At 44.3% G+C, this 20,597-nt stretch overlaps 4 protein-coding genes across 5 annotated transcripts; all 4 read right to left on the reverse strand.

Annotated features, from left to right (window-relative positions):
- Window positions 1–23: 23 nt before the first annotated feature.
- LOC141845854 (chlorophyll a-b binding protein 2, chloroplastic-like) lies at window positions 24–1,092 on the reverse strand. The gene has a single exon (XM_074733856.1). It carries the CDS (start codon window positions 1,020–1,022, stop codon window positions 219–221), a length of 804 nt encoding a protein of 267 aa, XP_074589957.1. The 5' UTR covers window positions 1,023–1,092; the 3' UTR covers window positions 24–218.
- Window positions 1,093–2,068: 976 nt separating this feature from the next.
- Window positions 2,069–4,547, reverse strand: LOC141845851 (cytochrome P450 CYP72A616-like). Of its 2 annotated transcripts, none has more exons than XM_074733853.1 (7): window positions 4,440–4,547; window positions 4,236–4,335; window positions 3,876–4,154; window positions 3,561–3,790; window positions 3,237–3,475; window positions 2,770–3,148; window positions 2,069–2,687 (listed from the first exon to the last, which is right to left on the reverse strand). In XM_074733853.1, exons 3-7 carry the CDS (start codon window positions 4,150–4,152, stop codon window positions 2,259–2,261), a joined length of 1,554 nt encoding a protein of 517 aa, XP_074589954.1. In that variant the 5' UTR covers window positions 4,153–4,154; window positions 4,236–4,335; window positions 4,440–4,547; the 3' UTR covers window positions 2,069–2,258. The 2 variants fall into 2 exon arrangements, with proteins under 2 accessions (XP_074589954.1, XP_074589955.1); XM_074733854.1 differs by having other exon boundaries at window positions 3,876–4,166.
- Window positions 4,548–6,660: 2,113 nt separating this feature from the next.
- Window positions 6,661–8,386, reverse strand: LOC141846235 (WRKY transcription factor 28-like). Its single transcript, XM_074734241.1, has 3 exons — window positions 7,841–8,386; window positions 7,359–7,502; window positions 6,661–7,245 (listed from the first exon to the last, which is right to left on the reverse strand). Exons 1-3 carry the CDS (start codon window positions 8,284–8,286, stop codon window positions 6,870–6,872), a joined length of 966 nt encoding a protein of 321 aa, XP_074590342.1. The 5' UTR covers window positions 8,287–8,386; the 3' UTR covers window positions 6,661–6,869.
- A 2,725-nt stretch (window positions 8,387–11,111) lies between these two features.
- On the reverse strand, window positions 11,112–13,826 carry LOC141845852 (persulfide dioxygenase ETHE1 homolog, mitochondrial; the record flags this gene model as incomplete). Its single annotated transcript, XM_074733855.1, is given in 8 exon segments — window positions 11,112–11,330; window positions 11,425–11,449; window positions 11,537–11,590; window positions 11,658–11,717; window positions 11,806–11,847; window positions 12,283–12,417; window positions 13,461–13,568; window positions 13,714–13,826. Coding segments are annotated over 8 exon segments (626 nt in total), but the record flags the coding sequence as incomplete, so codon positions are not given.
- Between the last annotated feature and the right edge of the window lie 6,771 nt (window positions 13,827–20,597).

The raw sequence follows: 20,597 nt of genomic DNA on the forward strand, positions 1-20,597 counted from the left end.
TAGTAGTTAATCTTTCATAAGGATTTAAACATCTAACACTGAAACATTTTATCTAGACTTATTTCTCTTACTGAACAGATCGATCATTCCATCTTACAATCCATCTAAACAAAGGAGGAGCAGAGTAAATTACAAAGTTCCATTTTCCCACAGTAGTGATTCCCTAACAAATAGTGCACATGAGTTTACAGTCTCGGCCCAAACATTAATTACAGTTCTTATTTGCCAGGGACGAAGTTGGTGGCGTAGGCCCAGGCGTTGTTGTTCACCGGGTCGGCGAGGTGGTCGGCGAGGTTCTCTAGCGGTCCCTTTCCGGTGACGATGGCCTGCACGAAGAATCCGAACATGGAGAACATGGCGAGCCGCCCGTTCTTGAGTTCCTTCACTTTCAGCTCCGCGAAGGCGTCAGGGTCGTCGGCGAGTCCCAACGGGTCGAAGCTGCCGCCAGGGTACAGCGGGTCGACCACCTCACCGAGCGGCCCGCCGCCGATCCGGTATCCCTCGACGGCGCCCATCAGCACCACCTGGGACGCCCATATGGCCAGGATGCTCTGCGCGTGGACCAGGTTGGGGTTGCCGAGATAGTCGAGCCCGCCCTCGGAGAAGATCTGCGAGCCGGCCTTGAACCACACTGCCTCGCCGAACTTGACGCCGTTGCGGGAGAGAAGCTCCGGGAAGACGCAGCCCAGCGCTCCGAGCATGGCCCACCGGCTGTGGATCACCTCCAATTCTCTGTTCTTGGCGAAGGTCTCAGGGTCGGCGGAGAGGCCAGCAGTGTCCCATCCGTAGTCTCCCGGGAACTCTCCAGTGAGGTAGGAGGGGGGATCGCCGGAGAGCGGGCCGAGGTACTTGACGCGGTCGGGGCCGTACCAGGGGCTGCCCGTGGCAGGTGGCTTCGGTCTACCCCCGGTCTTGCGCATGGTGACCCGGCCACCACCTCCGAGGCCGTCAGCGAGCGAGGGGGCGAGCTTGACGGGCTTGCCGATGAAGGAAGGGGAGGAGAGCGCCATGGTGGAAGCCATTAACTGGAGCAAGAGCAGAGGAGTGAAGGAAGAAGGAAAGGTGTTCGATGAGGAGGCGTGATGTGTTGGGGACTGAGGGGTGTCAATTAAAGGCTCAGGGGAGAGCGAGAAATTGTGGTGAGCTTATCCTTCGCAATCTCTATCTCGCGTTTCATTGGCCCTGAGTTTGAGACGCATGGATTTTCGTTGAATACGTGGCGGATTATGATCATCCACAACCATGAGATACTTTGGTCCGTGACTGCGGGAATCGAATCCAAGTAGGCGCGGTCTTCTCCCGTTGTGGACACGTGTCGTTGGGATATTGGAAACTTTAGATTTTTGCTGGGACAGTTGCGTATCTAGTTTATGTCCACATCTGGAACTGCATGATCAGCCATTCATCTGGGCTTCCACTGCCTCTCAATCCATTAATTTGGTTCCCATTTTGAGAAATTTCATAACAAGAACTGGATCGCTCATCCTTAAATCAATTCACCATGAGTCACAGCTTGTTTCCTTCATTTGATCTTGAACAGTTGCAGGCGATCATGGCCGATGAGCAATTGAGGCTAGTTCAAAACACCGATTCAGGACGCACACACTGCCATCCTTGTGCCTGAAACAATTGAGCAGTTTGACAATTTCTTATTCCAATATTATTTTCTGGATCACTGGAGCTACAATAATTCATTCCTTGTGTTCCAGGCGTCACGATATTAGCAGCTCAGCTCGTGGATACAAAAAGAAGAAATACTAGATGTGATGCAGAGATGGAGAAGGATTCTGGAGATGAGGGAGTAGCTGCTACTACTTCACCTAGAGATCAGTTTATGCCAGCAGTGATGTACTGTACTACTTACTACATTACAATTCTAATGCAGAGTGGATTACACTTTGATCTAGGAGATAAACAACCATTGTGTTTCAGAGAGACCATTTCACTTGAAAGCCAAGAGATTTTGGGAAGGTGAAGGTGAAATTGGCCAACAGAGATGTTGGCATGCATAAGATTAGTGTTTCTCACTGCAGAGAGAATTCTGAAATATCTACTGGGTGATGAGATGTGAAGTTTCAGAAATTTCTTGTTAGTTCTTCACATATAACAACAAAATGCATCTTATGTATCAAAGATCATCGTGGACAAATGAAGCATCCTGTCTTCAAGTTTTAGACTCATTTAGCTGGAGAGGTCTTGATTATTCAACTGAAGTCATATACCAAAGACAAAGCAGCATAAGATTACAGCTGATCATATCACAGGGAAAGGCTTCGCAACCTGATCGGAGCACCATGCTGAGGCTTCAGAGTCAGGACAGTGCACGGCGCATGAGTGTACGACGGCGAGAGCTCGAACGCGAATCGTTGAAGGATCCGACACAGCGCCAGCTTGGACTCCAGCATCGCGAAGTTCTGGCCGATGCAGATCCGGTGGCCGCCGCTGAAGGGGAAGAATGCGTTCTTCTCCGACGCCTTGTACACGCCCTCGGCAAACCTCTCCGGCTTGAACTCCTCCACGTCTTGGCCCCAGAAGTCAGGGTCGTGGTGCATCTGGATAATAGACACGAAGATCAGCACGCCGGGCGGGTAGACCACGTCCCCAATCTTCACGCTCTTGAACACCTGCCGCTGCAACCCAATCGCCGGCGGGTAGAGCCTCAGCACCTCGTACAGAATCATCGTCACCTGCCCATGCTTCGTTGACTTCAGACGTTTTTGTCGAAATTAAATGGTTCGCGATCAAGGTATCGAAGAAAATGTTGCTTACGGTCTTCAAATGGCTCAATCCGTCAAAAGTTGGCTTCTCTTTTCCGAAAACTTGCAGAACCTCCTCGCGCGCTCGTTCTTGCCAATCTTGGTGCATGCTCAGCAGCACCATCACCCACGTCAGAAGCTGAGCGGTCGTCTCTTGGCCTGCGAAGTAGAACAGCCTGCATTCTTCCACCACCTCGTCGGTTGTCAACCCGGCGTCGCCGTGCTCTTGGATGTGTTGCATATTGGACTCCAGCAACATGCCCAAAAGGTCATCGTTCCTTGTGTTGCCTGATTTCATGCTCTCCTCTCTATTTTTGATTATGCTCAGAAGAATATCTTTCACCTCTTTGTCGATCGTTTTCACTCTGGTGTTTGTTCGGGTGGGCAAATACCTGTATCAGTAGACAATAACTCTCAGCAAATCCATGATTTTGATTCTACATCGAAAGAGATCACGTTGTTACTGTAATTGGTGCTCACTTGTAACCTGGGATAAGTGCTTTCAACAGGGCACTGGCGACGAGCATAGCCTGCTCATCATGAAGCTGGAAAATTCTCCTTCCTTCCTCAAGACTGCTACCGAAAGCAGTCCGCGAAATGACATCTCCAGTGAAGTTCTGCAGCTCAACACAAACATCTACTTCCTTACCTGTCGCCGCCATCTTATCCCACTGGTCAACCAGTTCATCACAACAGGCAGAGAAAGCAGGCAACATCCGCTGCATATTTGTGGACGGCACACTGTAAACTCTATCACAGGGAACAAATTAACTGGACTGGATGCATGGATTGATCAATAATTACCTTTAACCTCTCTATATGGAAAGCGGGGTTCAAGATTTTGCGGTGTTTTGCCCACTTATCGCCTTCTTGTCGTATCACGCCTCGCATAAAGTATCTTAGCATGTAGTTGGTGCTCGGCTTCCCGATCTCGCCGGTCTTGTTGGCCATAACCTCTCTCGCTTGATCAGGATCCGCGATCACCGCTCTGGGAAGCGGCCCCATCCAGTGGAAACTCACCTTGTTCTCCTTCCCTGCATCAAAATTTCCAACTTCTGAATAAAAAATTTCAGCTTTTACAAGAATTGGAAAAACAGGGAGGAAGGGCTCTCTTCTCACCGTAGGTCTCGACGACGCGGCTTAAGAAGGCGGTGACGCGGGGGAAGATGGCGTGGGAGTAGGAGGGTATGGGCTTGGAGCGGGCCTCCTCACCGAGCCGCACCATGTCCTTGAGGTCGCCTCTGAGGGGGCGGTAGGAGGAGCCCTTGAGGCCCTGAGACCGGAGAACGCGCTCCAGCCGCCGCGGCTGCAACAGCGCCCAGTTCAGCATCCGCAAGACCCACACCACCGCCAGCAGCATCGCGGTCAGACCGCCGTAGAACGCCAGAGACTCCATGTCTACAATTGCAACTGTAACGAATAAATTGGAGCTGTGGCCGACGAATTGATGGCGGTGGATCTATGGATAGATTATTATACCTGCTCGATAGCTCTGCGTTGCTAACCCCACGTTCCTTAAGCAAGACTTTGCCTGCGGTTTCTTGCGTCGTCTTGTTCTGTTCTTCTGCAACAGAACAAGCTACAATTGCAACTGTAACTGTGAGAATTTCTCAAAGGGGTCGAATAAATTGGAGCTGTGGCCGACGAATAGACGGCGGTGGATCTATGGATAGATTATTATACCTGCTCGATCGTTCTGCGTTGCTAACCCCACGTTCCTTGAGCAAGACTTCGCCTGCGGTTTCTTGCGTCGTCTTGATCTGGAAGCAATGGATAGTGGTTGGCTTCTTAATTCTTGATGCCTTTTTTTAGTGGCTCAACATCTTTTCACATTCTATTTTTTGACTTTTTTGTTTTAACTTAATATATAATACTCGAAATTAACCAGGATTTTAGATTGATATAACTGCCTTTACAAAATAATGACATATTGCAAGGAATTCTTAGAGTGATTGTTTCCGCTCGAGATTGTCTCTGGATGAAACTTGTATGTTGACTCACCAAAAATGGTACCCACGACCATATGAGGAGGAGGATCTTGAGTTCTGGCGTACCACTCAACGCTGAGCTGTAAGGAGAAAGACGAGGGTGAGAACGGAAATCAGGAATTTCTTAACTCAGTCATTCCGATGCTTAAGTCAAGCCACAGTAAGAGAGGAAAATGGAAAAAATGACAGAGTATGGAGGTTCTTGATCGTATGTATGCGTACCTACACCTGCGAGAGGCGGAGTCATTTTATAGAATCACGAGGGAGAAAGATGCCTTATCTTAATTAAGAAAAATATTTTATTAGAAAAGATTTTGTCAGAGAAGATGTCTCATCGCTAGTAAGAGAATATCTTATCATCGTCGACGCTGTAGCAAGGGATCTTATCACTCACGTTTGATACAGTATCAGACTATGTCATCATAAATAATGGTGAATTAATGGGGCAGGTGAGCTACCCCAAATATTATATCATAGCACATGTCCTTCTGACAACGGTTTGACAAGCTGAATGATGGAGTGTCAGAAGGCAGACTCGAAGGGACCGAGTTGATTGAACACTGAGCAGGGCACTAGGCAGGGCGAGTGGAGCTTATGCGGCAAATTAAGAGAGTCTTAGTCGTGATTGCTCGAGATTGGGAGCCGAGACACTGTCCGAGACGAAGCTCGGGGGCAAGTGGAGCGTTGGTTGGGAGGCCCGGACTCGAAGCTGGGTGTTGAACCAAGTGGAGTAGTAAGGACTACATTTCGAGCCGAGCGGATTGCTGAGTAAGAAAGTCAGAGTCAAACTATTTACCGAGTCGTGGCCCGTCAAGCCTTCGGTCCGACATGTCATATATCTCTAATCGGATCAGGTCTTGACCTACTGAATCAAATTATACCAATCCATAACAGTGATGAACATGCTACTGAAGTTATCGCAAAATAATTAGTTTCGTGGTCTTTGTCATTTGAATGTAGCGGAGCAATAGCTGCGCATTCTCAATCTCAAGGCGAGCAATGATGCATTTGAATCGAATGAACTAATCTCTCATGGAGTGAAAATTAATTTTTAAATAGATAATTTTCATAAGGCAGCCACTGGAAAATTAAATAAAGATTAATTAATCACGTAACAAAGATCTGAAGCACTGGAAAACAATATAATTAATAGGATACCATCAGAGAAAGTGAATTGTCATATGACTCAGGCAAATACTAGCTAATACGAAGACGTCTTTAAGAAGAATAATCACACCACTCATGAGATCCAATAAACTGGTAATTAAGCCAGAAAGTCTGAACTCTTTTGGAGACCTATAATCTAAGTGATACATAAATGATTTCTGCAATGGATATAGGAGCCTTGCCTCCATAGAAATCTTGAAATAGCACCAACTAATCATCCTTAATGAACTCCTAAACAAGAACTCCTTTGTCTGATATATCAGCCCCTAATACTATACTCTTAGTCACTCTTATCGTTTTTGAAATAAAAAAGGCCGAAAATGTAAACTTTTTATCAACTCTTATGAAATTATTACTCTCTCTTTATCCTTCTCCAAACTAGCTAAGAACTATTCTTATACTCTTATTGTATTCTCTAAGGAATAAATACTCATACACCTATTCAAGTGACTTGGTGAGTAAATTGAACAAATATTAGTATTATAGATACTTTAATTTTATCAATTATTATAATATTTCTACAATTCAAATTTAGGAATATGTATGAACCACTTAAATTCCTTTTGATGGAAAAAAATTAATAAACTATAAAATATTCATATATACATTATTTTTTAGCAGAGCCAAAGGAGGCATAATCAGAGCTGACTGTTAATTAGCTTAATTATCCCCTATGCATAATACATTCATATTCTGAACTAATATATACTGAAATTGAAGATGTACATATATATATATACACACACAAATGACATATATATCATCAAAATACCATAATATATATTTAATTCTGTTTTCCATGATAATTAGCTGAAACATCTCAAGAACTACAAGCAGATCTAATGTACAACAAAAGTAGAGATCAGAATTAAGTTGATATCTATCTAACAACTAGACACAACTGGATCAGACTAGCTACCTCCATGCACTGGAGGTACATAAGTTACTACATTATGATCTACATGTCATGTTGATTAATATTGTCATGAAAGAGGGAATTAGGAAATATATCTTGCAGGAGATCGTAGTCAGTACTGCACTGAAGATGTTGCAGAGAAGGCGGTAGGTTTGCTAGATACAAACTAGGGCTTGTGCTCGTTCCCTGCAGCAGTGCCGAATTACTGCCGAGCTGAGACAGTTGCTGCATCGCTAAGAAGCTTGTGGTCGCCGCCGCCGGAGGAGGAGCGAAGAGGTGTGCGCCGCCTCGGAGGGTTGCTGGACACTGATGAGTGTGTTTCCCCTCGTAGGTTGTTATCACAACTGTGGGATCTTGATGGCTTCTCTCCACCCTCTTCTTTACTGGGCACTTCTGACTCGTGCAACGATAGTAGCTCCTGCATGCATGCATGTAGGGCTCTAAAATTAAGGAATTTATCAAGGGAATTTTAACAGCACTGATTATTGATCGACAACAACAAATTTGATCAGTGATAGCTAATTATATAACCTTGGGAAAGGACTGTTCTTGACTGCTTTTTGGCCATATTTCCTCCAACGATAGCCATCTTCTAAATGATCCACCTCGCTTTGTGTGACAAATGCATAACGAGGTGCCCTTTGCCTTTTCTCTCCTTTCTTCTTCGCCTTGTTCCTGTATTAATTATTTCATCAAAATTGATGAGATGTAGGATTCATAAAACTTTCTTGTGATCATGCCCAGAATACTTAAAGAAGAGGATCTATATATATGCATTACTGAAACTTTTAATATGTTTTTCTCGTGTAGAAAAAAAGGAAGTTTAGAAACCCTAGTAGCTAGTTTTTAAGGAGGAGAAATTTGTATGATACATTAATATTGGTTCATCTTGATTCACCTGTTTGTGTGTATCTAAATTATAACTATCTTTTTTAGAGAAATAATCTGATGATATACACCCAACATAAACATGGCTAGCTTGTAATTAATTTAAGGTATAATTAACAACTCACGGTTTCTTGGAGTTGGACATATCAGTCTCTTGATCTGCTTCCCCTGCACTCACTAATTGCTTCTCCACCTCCTCTTCCTCTTCCTCTTCCTTTCCAGCTTCCTGCGTCTTCTTGCATCGTTCTTGGTCTTCCACTCCAGCAGCCTCGGTTGAAGAAGAAGTCGTTGCCGACGAGTACGGAGTCATCGCGCCTCCGTCGCCGCCGGAAACGACGACCGGCTTAGAGTTATATAAAAAATTACCAGCATTTTCAGCACCCAACACCGCCGAATCGCCGGAGACTTTGTAATTGCTACCGCAAGACGCAAATCTCGCGAGAGGCGATGAGAAACACTGCTCCAGACTGGCGGCGCCTCCATGAGCTGGATTCTGGTAGATGAGCGCCGACAGCTCGTCATGGAACAGGAACTGACCGTTTTCCCACTCTCCATGAACTCCACCGGCCATCGCGAGATGAGAAATTAGTGTAATTTGTGGGAGGAGATTGACGGATGGAGTGCGGCTGCTGGATCTCTACGCTGGTGCAAAGACGAGAGATGGATTGAAGAAGAAGAAGAAACGGGAGTCTTCTCCGTGTACAAGTAAACCTCTTTATGCTTTTTTTTTTAATATTCCTTTCAATTAAAAAAAAAGAAATTACACGTCAGCGGCGATATAACCCCAAGTGGGGAAGTGATCGGCCGCGATCTAGCCGTGAGCAACCGGCCATCTCAGGTCGCTCGAAGAGAACAAGAGCCCCGATTATTGGCCGCGTCGACCGACGCGTGCCAACGACGAAAAAGAACCGGCATTTGACCGCGGCGCAGCACGTGACCGCGGCGCTGACCCGACGACGCGTGGTCTCCGATGCGGAGACGGCGAAGCCGTCGTCCGAAGGAATCATCGCCGTGGCGACCGTCGGATCAGAATCAAGCGGCTGATGGAGGGCGTGATCGGACGGTGGTCTGAACGGTAGCGGTTCGAGAAGCGAGAGCGGGTCAAACTGGCGGTCTGAGTTGGCACGTGATTCGCCCGGCAGAATCTGTCGAGCCGGCAGGTCGGTGACCGGTCTCGGTTCACACTAAGAAGAATACTGGTCAATTATTTGCCAAAACGTTTTTATAAATTAAAAGGATGGGATGAGGTTTGACTTCGTGGGAAATTTAGTAAGATCAGGCTTACGCCTGCTAAGATCTTTAATTTTATAATTTCCAACCGCCTAATCTAATTGAATGGTGTGTATCTATCTGTCTATATATCTATGTTTGCATGCAACTACTCCCATTATTAGATTGACTGGAATATGCTGTTTACAATTTAACTATGACTTGTTCTTGACAGCACAACGCTATATGTATTAGCACAAATATCTAAATTAATAGAAAATAATAAGACCGGAGTGATTAATTAACAAGGGTCACTATGCATAGTATAGCATAGCTTAGGATTGAGTATTAGGTTGGTGGTTGCTGCCTAATTAGCAATCTTGACTTGTTGCAACCCTATTAACTTGCTGGCTAAGATCTGATACAAATTGTTTAAAATGAATGAGCAATATCATAATCAATTAAGCATGAACTAATCTAAATATTGACCATTATGACTATGCTTAGCAATATACCCGTCTAAGTTAATGAAAGGTACCTAATCTCAACTAACCTTCTATTCTTCGATATTCCTAGCTCATTGTTAGCCAATGGATGATCAAACCCCAAAAAAACTAATCGATGATAATGACTGATCTATTAATGGGCATTAAAATGATTGCTATTGTCATGCAACAACAATTGGAAGATTGATTCTTGATTAATTATCACGTGGCGATCGATAATTGATCGATTAGAGTTGGAGCTTGCTTGTTGTGGTGAGCTTGCTTGCAAAAGGGGTCAACATATTTATGGGAACGGCTGCCTAATTATATATATTTATATGTATGGTCTGTACCAATGACGTGCATGCTAATTATTAATGTGACGGCGTTGAAGGATTCGTAATTAATGGTATTAGTGTATATTGCCTGCCTGAGATTGTTGACTGAGTTTGGTAGATTTTGGTACATGTAGATGAAGTGTAGGCGCGTACACGTCTCCATCGGCCAGTACACATTTGTTTCCGCAGTTACTGTGCGTAATTACTGCTATACGTAACGAAGAAGACGAAGGCTGGCAGCCTTCATGCATCTGTTCACGCAGCAGTTGATTGAATCTGATAAATCAAGTGTAAGTTCATGAAACATGCAATTAAACTGGCGAATCTACTGCAGTTAACTAGCAAGGTTGAAGAATAGGTGTCGAAATATGTGTGATTAAGGGTAATTATAAGGGTTGAATATATATATATATATAGAATTAATGCAGAGGTAGATGGTGAGGCACCCGTCCCCATAATAAATGCGTTTGACTTTGTTGGAAATTTCAAAAGGCAATTGGCAATTGGTGGTGTACTTTTTCTTGTTTAAATAAAAGGTCGAACCTTGCGGTCAAACTCAGGGTGGGTTGAATTCACACGCTACGAGTGATCGGACAGACATTATTCTTATTGAGCAGTAAACAAACTGCAAGAGAAAAAAAAAAAAAGGAAGAAAGCTTCGAGCTGAAGTTACTGCATGCATGGCCCGTGGGGATAAATCCCTCATCCCAATTCGCATGTGGCTGCTTTTATTTGTGAATTGTGTGCATTAATTTGTCCTTTAATTTATGCAGAATCTGAGTCACTTGGGATGGCTGGATTAGGAGTTTGTCTCTGTCTATCAGCTTTGCTTTTTTTTTGTTGGAACTGATAAGGATTGCTCTGTTTTACACCGTCTAAATTTGAATTTTTTGCTTTATTTTGTGAGTCAGGGCAAATACAAGCATTAGGTATTTAGACGAGTATAAATACAAATATAGTTTAAATTTCATATGTCTGTTAGGCATATCTGGAAGCAATCGAATAGTGCGAGAGCACTTGCAACTGGATTCAGTGATATAAGAAACACTAGTGATCCCAACACCAGATAATGACCGACAAGCTGCAGAGTTAGAATTATTCCTTAACATGTTGGTGTTTAGCCACCGAAAGAAAGCGACCAAAGGCAACATAAGAAGGAAGCTAATCGAGAACCAGTTAGTGTGAATGGATAGATCGATAATGGAAGACAACCAGATCGACAGCATTCCCTTGTCACAGCTGGAAGTCACATTCTCAACTAATTTATAATTATCGAGGCTGTCGCCTTTCTGAAAAATCACACAAGTATAGAACAGTCTTCATAAAGGTGAAAAGTTCAGGAAGTGGTTTGGAATTCATACAGATGGATGGACTATTAACTGATATATTTATTGATAATAATTATGCAAAAAGACATCACGCGTTTTTATTCTCCATCTCTCTTTTAATTAGAGATGGCTCATACACAATTCTCATCGGGTTTTTAGATAATGTCTAGGATTTCGTAGTTGCATCCTGAAGTCCACAAACCATGTTAGCTGGAACCGCAATATCCATCATCTTAGGATAAGCCAATTTTAGATCTGTGCGTCGAAAGAAAAAAGTCACAGAATTAAACTACAAAATTATGCTAAAGGAAGTTGATATAACTCCACAAGTAGATCATAAGCCCCTCACCTTCCATGATGCTTTTGAAGGTTTCCTTCAAACGCAAAAAAAAAGGCAGAGAAAACAGTTATTGCAAAGGATTAAGTTAACTTCAATCGAACAAGGGTTTGGGGGGAAAAACCTCATCCTTTGTTAGTCGAGGGTTGTAGAGCAGCTCCTCCCCAACTGTACTAACCTGGATGCCAGTAGGTGAATTAATAGATAATGAAGATCAAAGAAATGAAGCGTAAGATATTGCTTACCGAGAAGCCTTTGTAGTCATGAGCAGGATAGATGAGGGTGTCCTTTGGCAATGTGAATATCTGAGATGGTCGAGAGTAATTATCAGTGCACTGCTGGTACATAAAGCAGCAATCCATCTGATATGCCACATGAATATTAGTTTCTTGCCTGTGAATGCACTGATTGGTAGAGTTGGTGAGAACTTCCGCCCTGTCAGATCAAACAAGGAAATTGAGCTCAAGGTCGTCTTCAATTTTCTTCTAACAAAGAAAAGGTATTGTTCAGCAATGTCAAAGTCATCCAAATGTCTTTATACATCTTCAAGTTTAATTTTGGATTTCCTTCTTTTCTTTCTTGCAACATTTATCTTGTTCAATTCAACTCAGTCACCTACATCATCTATGAATGCTACAAAAATATCCATCTCAATATCCTGATATATCATGCTGATTTTAGAAACTATTATAAAAGAACATGATGAATGTAGCAGCCACTAGAAATCTCAGAGTTAGTCTAGTTGCTCTAATAGTGCAGTTCATGGTTATCCCTTTTGAACGACTGAGTGAATAAACAAAGTTACCTGCCACTTATTCATAGATAATTGACTTGCTTTCAGAACAAAGAAAACAAAAACATAAGTCACACCTGAAAATCTGTCCTTCCACATCCATGAATCAACAGTGTGTCACCAGTGAAAGCTATCCTTGGATGAGGTTGATCAGGTCCATCTCCTGTTACATATGTAACGCAACCCACAGTATGACCAGGAGTTGCACGCACCTGGAAAGTGAAATTTTAAGATAATCTTTTCTGGACAGAAATAAGCAAAATTTCTATGCTCTAAGATCGTAGAAATTCATATAGGTCCAGAAGGACCCTAACTAGGTTATGATCCAAGAACATGCTTTGCTGTTATGATTTATAACCAACCAAGCAGGTAAGAGCAATCTTTAGGTTTTTGCATCTGCAGTGACTCTCCCATAAAATTCAAATTACTTTTGAGGTCATTGACTATCATGAAGGCATCTCTATACATGATAACCAAACAAGATTGACTAACTGCAATATAATATTCACGAATATTCCACAAATGATTAACTAATCTCAGCAATCTATAGAGCAATTGTAGCAAAAAACAAGTCACTTTAGATCAGCCATAGCAACAGAGCACCATGCTAAAAGTAACCAAGACATGGACATCTATAATAAGTCACAGAAACAACAAAAGTTGACCAATTTTAACTACTTGACACCAATTGATCAAATAGAAACTATAATTTGTTGCTTGCTGATCTCAATAGTAAGAGTTTATTTTGCTGATATTAGCCGATCCAAATTTCTGCCTCTTCAAAAGTCTAACTACGTGATTTGGAATATCCCATCAAAAGTTCACTGCATTAACTACAAAAAGAGAAAACCTAATGAAAATGAAATTTTAGATAGCTGCTGATGAACTCTTAATTATGTGTCTGCTATTAACATCATGGAAGTGGATTCTAACAACATAACAAGGCTCAAATCTCATGCTTCCTTAACTTTGTTCATATCCACTTTTTAGTCATTAGAGAATACTTAGGCTGCTGTAGACCACAAGCATCAAGTGGAAATTTCAGGAATAAGTTGAGAGAATAAAAGGTCACATACAGAACATCTGAATTCTGCAAAAGACACAAGCCACATGCAAAAAGAAGAATGAGATAACAATGTCCAATACAAAAATGTGCAAGAGATATGGACTAGAAACAAGCCATATGCAACAAAGAACCAACAAAAGTTTAGAAGTTGAAAGTCTACTTATCTGCTCAACACCAAGAACTTCCTACCTCCAGAAAAAGGTCACCAAAATATATTTTATCACCATGATCAACCAAATGATCTGCTTGTGCAGTGCTTGCTTTAGATATCACAGACTTTACCCCAGGCATCTTTTTCTGTAAGGTATTTAGTCAGTCAATATTTAAGTTGGAAATTTCATGACATGCTTATTATGAAAATCAATAACACAAGTATTTTGATGCTGCCATATGAACGGAAAAAAAAATGCTCAAGTATATAATTTTACAAATGATAGCTTACCTTTATCAAACCCGTACCTGTGACATGATCAGCATGCACATGAGTATTCATAGCATAGATAAGTTTCAAACCCAGTTCTTTAACAAGAGTTATATCTCTATCCACTGTTTTGTCTATAGGATCGACCAGCTACATAAATAAATGATACCATTCAGCAATATGTGTGATTTAAATCAATTTGAAGCATATATTTAACTGTTAATGACAAAACAAAAGATTTTCCATGTAGAAGGTTGGGTGAACAAAATGCAAAGGCATGATGCAAGAAAGCACATGGATACACGAAAACAATCCGAGATCGATCAACCTGCAAGAACAAACACAGAAGTATCAATCAGTAAAAGCTGAAAAAATTACATCAATCGAACTAAAAGAAAGTGATGAATTAGTAAAGACAATCGCAAATCCTAGTGCAAAGAACTGAATTCCGAGACCTAACGAAAATCATGTGAACAGGAAATTGATATTACAAGAATCAAAATTTTGACACACACCAGAACTTACCTCAACCAGAACACACAGGGCAAACCCTCCTTCCCTGGATCGAAGCGATTGCGACGATGATCGGACTCGCGAAGACGGAGGAGATGCGGGAACAAAGGTGCCGGGGCTGATCACGAGTGGTACCACCAGGATTATCAACAAGAAAAGGAGCTATGTGCAGTACCACCCCGAATTAGGGCAGTCGGGCTTTCTCCTGTGTGCGGCGGCGGCTTGTGGCAACAGGGGCAGCTTCGCCCAGGCGGCGGCTGACGATGAGGGATCGCGGCTCTGCTCCAAGGAGATCAGTGAGTGACGGTGGCGGCAACCAATGAAGAAGAGGGGGAAGGCCGGCGTTTTCTCCGGGCGGCGCAGGGGCTGCGGCGTTGTGGCGGCAGTAGATGGGCGGCGTCGGCTGGTGCGGGCTTGTCTTGCGGAAGTCACGAGCTGTTGAGGGAGAAGCTTTGGCCGGTGCTGCTTCGGTGGAAGAAGAAGAAAAGAGGGGAAAATGCCGCCGGGAGAGGAGAAGGGCGAAGGGCGAAGGGTGAAGGGCTGCGACTTCGGTGAAGGAGAAGAAGCGGCGCGACCTTATTATAACGAGGAAGGGCGAAGGGCTAGGGTAGCAGTTCAGCGAAGGAGGGTTATTATAAGAACCGCCGCTAATAACCACAGTTAAATAATCGTCGTTAAAAATTTATTTTTGCGGCGATTAATTGAAACTGCCGCAAAAACAGATAATAGCGACGGTTTTAAAAACCGCCGCTAGATAACTGCCGCTAAAAATTTATTTTTGCGACGGTTAATTGAAACCGCCGGGAAAAAGGATAATAGCAGCGGTTTTAAGAACCGCCGCTAAATAACCGCCGCTAAAAATTTCTTTTTGCGGCGGTTAATTGAAACCGCCGGGAAAAAGGATAATAGCGGCGGTTTTAAGAACCGCCGCTAAATAACTACCGCAAAACCGTGATTTTTTAGTAGTGAGATAGAAGAGTTAACCGGCATGCTACTTACTCATGAGCAACGACTGGAGCAGTTGCACGGCACCGAGCCATCTCCCATGGCGTATCTATCTCTCGGATCACCCAGAGGCGTCGTTCCAGACAAATGCTACTTCAGGGGTTCCTCTGCTGGTAGACTCTCTCCTAAGAACACCATACAGCCCTCACAGACCATACTATACTTCTTCGCTAGGTCAGTATCAAACTATTTGGAGAACCCAAATCCAGCTTCTCTTATAACCACCCATGAGCCTCTGGCCCATAATCAGCAACGCGGGGGCCGTGCTTACCGCGGTGGTCGAAACGGAAATAAACGACCCAGGTGTCAATTATGTGATAGATTTGGTCATATCGCCGCTAACTGTCGTACTTCACAAAAGTGTCAGATCTGCAACGGTGGAGGTCATTCTGCATCATCATGTCGACGTCGTTTCGACCAAAACTTTAATTCTCCTCCACCACCATCAGCCTTGATAGCCGAACCTGCAACAGTTTCTGATCCTGCTTGGTATCCCGATTCAGGCGCCACCGATCATCTTACAGCGGATTTAGAGAATCTCCAAGTACACTCTCCGTATCAAGGTACTATGCAAATTATTGTTGGCAATGGTACAACTCTTCCCATATCGAATATTGGTGACTCATCTATTCTTAGTCCTGCCAAATTATTGCGACTTCGAAATATATTACATGTGCCTGCCATTACTAAAAATCTACTCAGTGTTGCTCGCTTTACGGCTGACAATAATGTCTTTTTTGAATTCCATCCGACTTATTGTGTTATTAAGGATCAGGCTTCGAAGGTGGAACTACTTCGCGGTACCCTTAAAGATGGTCTCTATCGTCTAGCCCAGACCGGTGCACCATCTACCGAGCGGTCTGCTTATCTTACCGAGCGCTCTTCTGCTAGCACATGGCATCATCGTCTGGGGCATCCAGCATCTTCTACAGTTGCTCGACTTATCTCTCATTATGGTTTACCTATTTTAGGCAATAAGACTGTTTCCTTTTGTGATGCATGTCAATTTGGTAAGGCTCATAAACTACCATTTTCATTGTCTCAGTCTCGTTCAAAAGAACCTCTTGATCTATTACATTCTGATGTTTGGGGACCATCTCCGGAATTCTCTATACATGGGTATCGCTATTTTGTGCATTTTGTGGATGATTTTAGCCGCTATACTTGGATTTATCCTCTTAAAAGCAAATCTGAGGTTCTCTCAACCTTTCTCCGATTCCGTGCTCTTGTTGAGAATCAATTTAATAAGTCAATTAAAGCTATACAGACTGATTGGGGAGGAGAATTTCGCTCGATTTACAATCTTCCTGAACTACAAGGTATTCAACATCGCTTGTCGTGCCCTTACACAAGTGAACAAAATGGTGTTGCCGAACGCAAAATCCGTCATATCACTGAGACAGGCCTTGCTATGCTAGCCCACGCTTCTATGCCCTTACTCTACTGGGATGAAGCCTTTCTTACTGCGGTTTATTTGATCAATCGGCTTCCCTCTGCGACACTGAATTATTGTTCTCCTTTTGAGTTGCTCTTTCAGCGATCTCCAGATTATGGATCTCTTAAAATTTTTGGGTGCAGTTGCTTTCCTCTTACCCGCCCATATAATCGTCATAAGCTATCTTTCCGATCCATCAAGTGTGTTTTTCTAGGATATAGTTTATCTCACAAGGGCTATCGTTGTCTTCATATCCCTACGAGGAGGATATTTATCTCTCGCCATGTGGTTTTTGATGAGACTTCTTTTCCTTTTCTTAATCACAGGGACTCCGCTTCTCTCCATGCTCCATCATCATCTACATCCCCTCCCCTAGCCGTATTGGGTACCTCTGTTGGCTTCGGGTCTCCTGCCGATGCTTGCTCATCGCCGCTGCCCAGTAACCCGTCCACTATCATCAGGGATACAACACCTCCAATTGATGTTCCATCCTCCTCGGAGTCTCCGCCGGCACAGCCTGACACGGGTCTGCTTAGGGCCCCTGCTTGCTCTTTACATCCCATGGTCACTCGTGCCAAGACAGGGTCTCTTCGTCCTCGTGCTCTTCTTGTCACTGCTAATTATTCTGAGCCGACCAACTATTCTGGTGCCAGTAAAGATCCTGCTTGGCGAGATGCCATGACTTCGGAGTACAATGCTCTCATTAGTAATGGTACATGGTCTTTGGTTCCTCGTAATGCTCATCAAAATCTTGTTGGTTGCAAATGGGTTTTTAAACTAAAGCGGAAGGCAGATGGGTCCATTGATCGTCATAAAGCCCGCTTAGTTGCTAAGGGATTCCACCAACAACAAGGAATTGACTATGTTGAGACTTTCAGCCCTGTGGTCAAGCCCACTACTATTCGCACTGTATTGGCTCTTGCTGTCTCCCAAGAATGGCCCATTCATCAGCTTGATGTGAGTAATGCCTTTTTACACGGGACGTTGCATGAAGAGGTATATATGTCTCAGCCCCCTGGCTTTATTCATCCTGATTTTCCTGACCATGTTTGCCGTCTTCACAAGGCTATATATGGTCTGAAGCAAGCTCCGCGAGAATGGCATGCGACACTCCGTACTTCGTTGCTCAACCTTGGATTTTTTGAATCTAAATCAGACTCCTCTCTTTTTGTCTATCACACTTCTGAGATAACGGCGTATATCTTGGTTTATGTCGATGATATAATTTTTACCAGCAATTCACCATCTCACATTGCCTCTGTCGTTCGCACACTGGGTGAGTTTTTCCCTCTTAAGGATCTGGGTAACCTTCATTATTTTCTTGGTGTTGAAGCGCTTCGCACACCCCAAGGTCTTTTCCTTAGCCAATCTCGCTACATTACAGACTTATTGACTAGAGCCCAGATGCATAACTCAAAACCCCTTCACACTCCTGTTGCCTCTGGTTCATCCCTCTCTCGCCATGATGGCGATCCCTTAGTTGATCCTCAGCCCTACCGGAGTATTGTTGGTGGCCTTCAGTATCTTACTCTTACACGTCCTGAAATTGCATTTGCTGTCAATCGTGCATGTCAGTTTATGCAATCCCCCACTGCCTCTCACTGGGTGGCTGTTAAGCGTATTCTTCGATATCTCAGGCATACGCCACACCATGGTATCCTTATTCGACCCTCATCTTCTCTGGGTCTGACTGCTTATTCTGATGCTGATTGGGCAGGTTGTCCTGATGATCGTCGATCTACCACTGGGTATTGTATTTTTCTTGGCAACACTCTTATCTCTTGGAATTCTAAGAAACAGCAAGTGGTTGCTCGCTCTAGTACTGAATCGGAATATCGTGCCTTAGCACATGCCACTGCTGAATTATGTTGGCTCCAGTCGCTTCTCAGTGAGCTCCATGTTCCCATGTTGCAACCACCGGTTCTCTGGTGTGATAACGTTGGCGCCACGTTTCTCACTGCCAATCCGATTTTTCATGCGCGCACAAAACATATTGAGATTGACTTTCACTTTGTTCGTGAGCGTGTTGCTCGAAAGGCACTTCTGATTCAGTATATCTCTACCAAAGATCAAGTTGCCGACATTTTCACAAAAGGATTGTCCTCGCATCGTTTTGCCCTTCTTCGAGACAAGCTCACGGTGTGTGCCTCCCCGTTTCGCTTGCGGGAGGGTGTTAAGGATATAATTATTCCCCAAGATCTTAGAGATTCTTGATATAAAGAATATCCTATTCTGATAAAACTTGATCACGAAGAAAACCTCTTAGCAAGGAATGTAATAATTTTTATTTATTATTTTTTATTTCTATATACAATTGTTGTACAATGTATATATTCCTATATTGAATAAAGAAATGACGAGCGAGAATATTTTTCATTCATCTCTACTTATTTTCTTCAACTATTGTTCCGGTTGAGAATAGCTCCTGGACACGTCACCGGGCCTAGCTCGCCGTATGGTGAGGGGGTCGATGGAGAAGAAGAAGAAAAAGAAGAAGAAGGAGGAGAAGCTGGAGGACCACCGGACCTGCAAGCACAGCAACCGTCAGTAGGAAGGCCGGGTGTTGCCCCGGCGCGACCACTCCGACGATCAAATTAGGGGCAGTGGAAGAAGGAGGAAGATGAACAGTAGAAAGTAATTGAGAGACTAGAAAGTTGCAAGTGAGAACCAGAGAGATACCTGTAAGGGGGGAGTGGTCGGTTTATAGAAGGACTATTAATGTACCTGTCACGTCAGCATTTAAGATAAGTCTTCTCATGATTAATGAGGTGGCAGAGATAATCAATCTTGCTGTCCTATCGTTTCATAAAGCTATCTTTAGTCACTGTTGGGATATTCAGCGGGGATATGGTATTAATTAAAGGGGGCGTGGGCCTGTCAGAGAATAATGATGAGGTGCACTAGAATCTATTGACAAATGTAAGTAAGACAGGTGCACGGGTCCAGCGAATTATCGTAGGCGTGAGAAGATTTGGCCGGACGGCTGTGCTAAAGGTGGAGCATATAAGGCTCTTGCTGGCGGGGAGGATCCGGACACACTTTTGCCGGATGAGAGGATCCGGCGAGGCACCTATCGGGTAGGAGGATCCGGCTAGACACCTGCCGGACACGAGGATCCGGCTAGGCCCCTGCCGGATAGGAGGAGCCGGCTAGGCACCTGCCGGTCATGAGGATCCGGCTAGGCACCTGCCGGACATGAGGATCCGGCTAGGCACCTGCCGGACATGAGGATCCGGCTAGGCACCTGCCGGATATGAGGATCCGGTCAGGCATCTGCCGGACATGAGGATCCGGTCAGGCATCTGCCGGACATGAGGATCCGGCTAGGCACCTGCCGGATATGAGGATCCGGCTAGGCACCTGCCGGATATGAGGATCCGGCTAGGCACCTGCCGGATATGAGGATCCGGCTAGGCACCTGCCGGATATGAGGATCCGGTCAGGCACCTGCCGGACATGAGGATCCGGCTAGGCACCTGCCGGACATGAGGATCCGGCTAGGCACCTGCCGGATATGAGGATCCGGCTAGGCACCTGCCGGATATGAGGAGCCGGAAGAAGGGGGGGGGGCTCTAACTGGGTGTACGGACCATGCAGGGAGAAACCAGTTTAAGACACAAGTCAAGTCCTGGTTAGACCCTTGGTTTATCCCCGGAACACTGCAACACGTGTCCGTGCGAGGTTGGTGGGTGCAGAAAAAGGCGTTTTTCCAGGCGAAGCATGGGGGGTGTCTTGTCCGAGGCATGAGTAATGATGATATTGGGAGCGGGCGAATCCTTCTTGGAGAGCGTGCAGACACCGTTTAGTCTTCTTCTCGGGGTGCGCATGGATTTTATAATGTGACCTTTCAAATCCGTGGGTTGGGGGGCTATAAATAGGGATGATAGCACGTTCCTGTTATCATTCTCGAGCAATACTCCTGCGAGAGGCGCGTCAGATCGGAATCGCGACC

The sequence above is a fragment of the Curcuma longa genome, chromosome 15, assembly GCF_044706935.1.
Source record: "Curcuma longa cultivar G26 ecotype Majalengka, Jawa Barat chromosome 15, ITB_CL_G26_1.1, whole genome shotgun sequence".
In the NCBI taxonomy this organism is placed as follows: domain Eukaryota; kingdom Viridiplantae; phylum Streptophyta; class Magnoliopsida; order Zingiberales; family Zingiberaceae; genus Curcuma; species Curcuma longa.

Excerpts from the sequence above, each read along its gene's own strand:
- LOC141845854 (XM_074733856.1), bottom strand. The coding sequence starts at position 1,022 with ATGGCTTCCACCATGGCGCTCTCCTCCCCTTCCTTCATCGGCAAGCCC.
- LOC141845851 (XM_074733853.1), bottom strand. The coding sequence starts at position 4,152 with ATGGAGTCTCTGGCGTTCTACGGCGGTCTGACCGCGATGCTGCTGGCG. Across the intron at positions 3,149-3,236 it reads GCACTTATCCCAGGTTACAA|GTATTTGCCCACCCGAACAA; the intron begins GTGAGCACCAAT and ends CTACTGATACAG. Across the intron at positions 2,688-2,769 it reads GATTGAGCCATTTGAAGACC|GTGACGATGATTCTGTACGA; the intron begins GTAAGCAACATT and ends AAGCATGGGCAG.
- LOC141846235 (XM_074734241.1), bottom strand. The coding sequence starts at position 8,286 with ATGGCCGGTGGAGTTCATGGAGAGTGGGAAAACGGTCAGTTCCTGTTC. Across the intron at positions 7,503-7,840 it reads ATGTCCAACTCCAAGAAACC|GAACAAGGCGAAGAAGAAAG; the intron begins GTGAGTTGTTAA and ends TAATTAATACAG. Across the intron at positions 7,246-7,358 it reads AAGAACAGTCCTTTCCCAAG|GAGCTACTATCGTTGCACGA; the intron begins GTTATATAATTA and ends GCATGCATGCAG.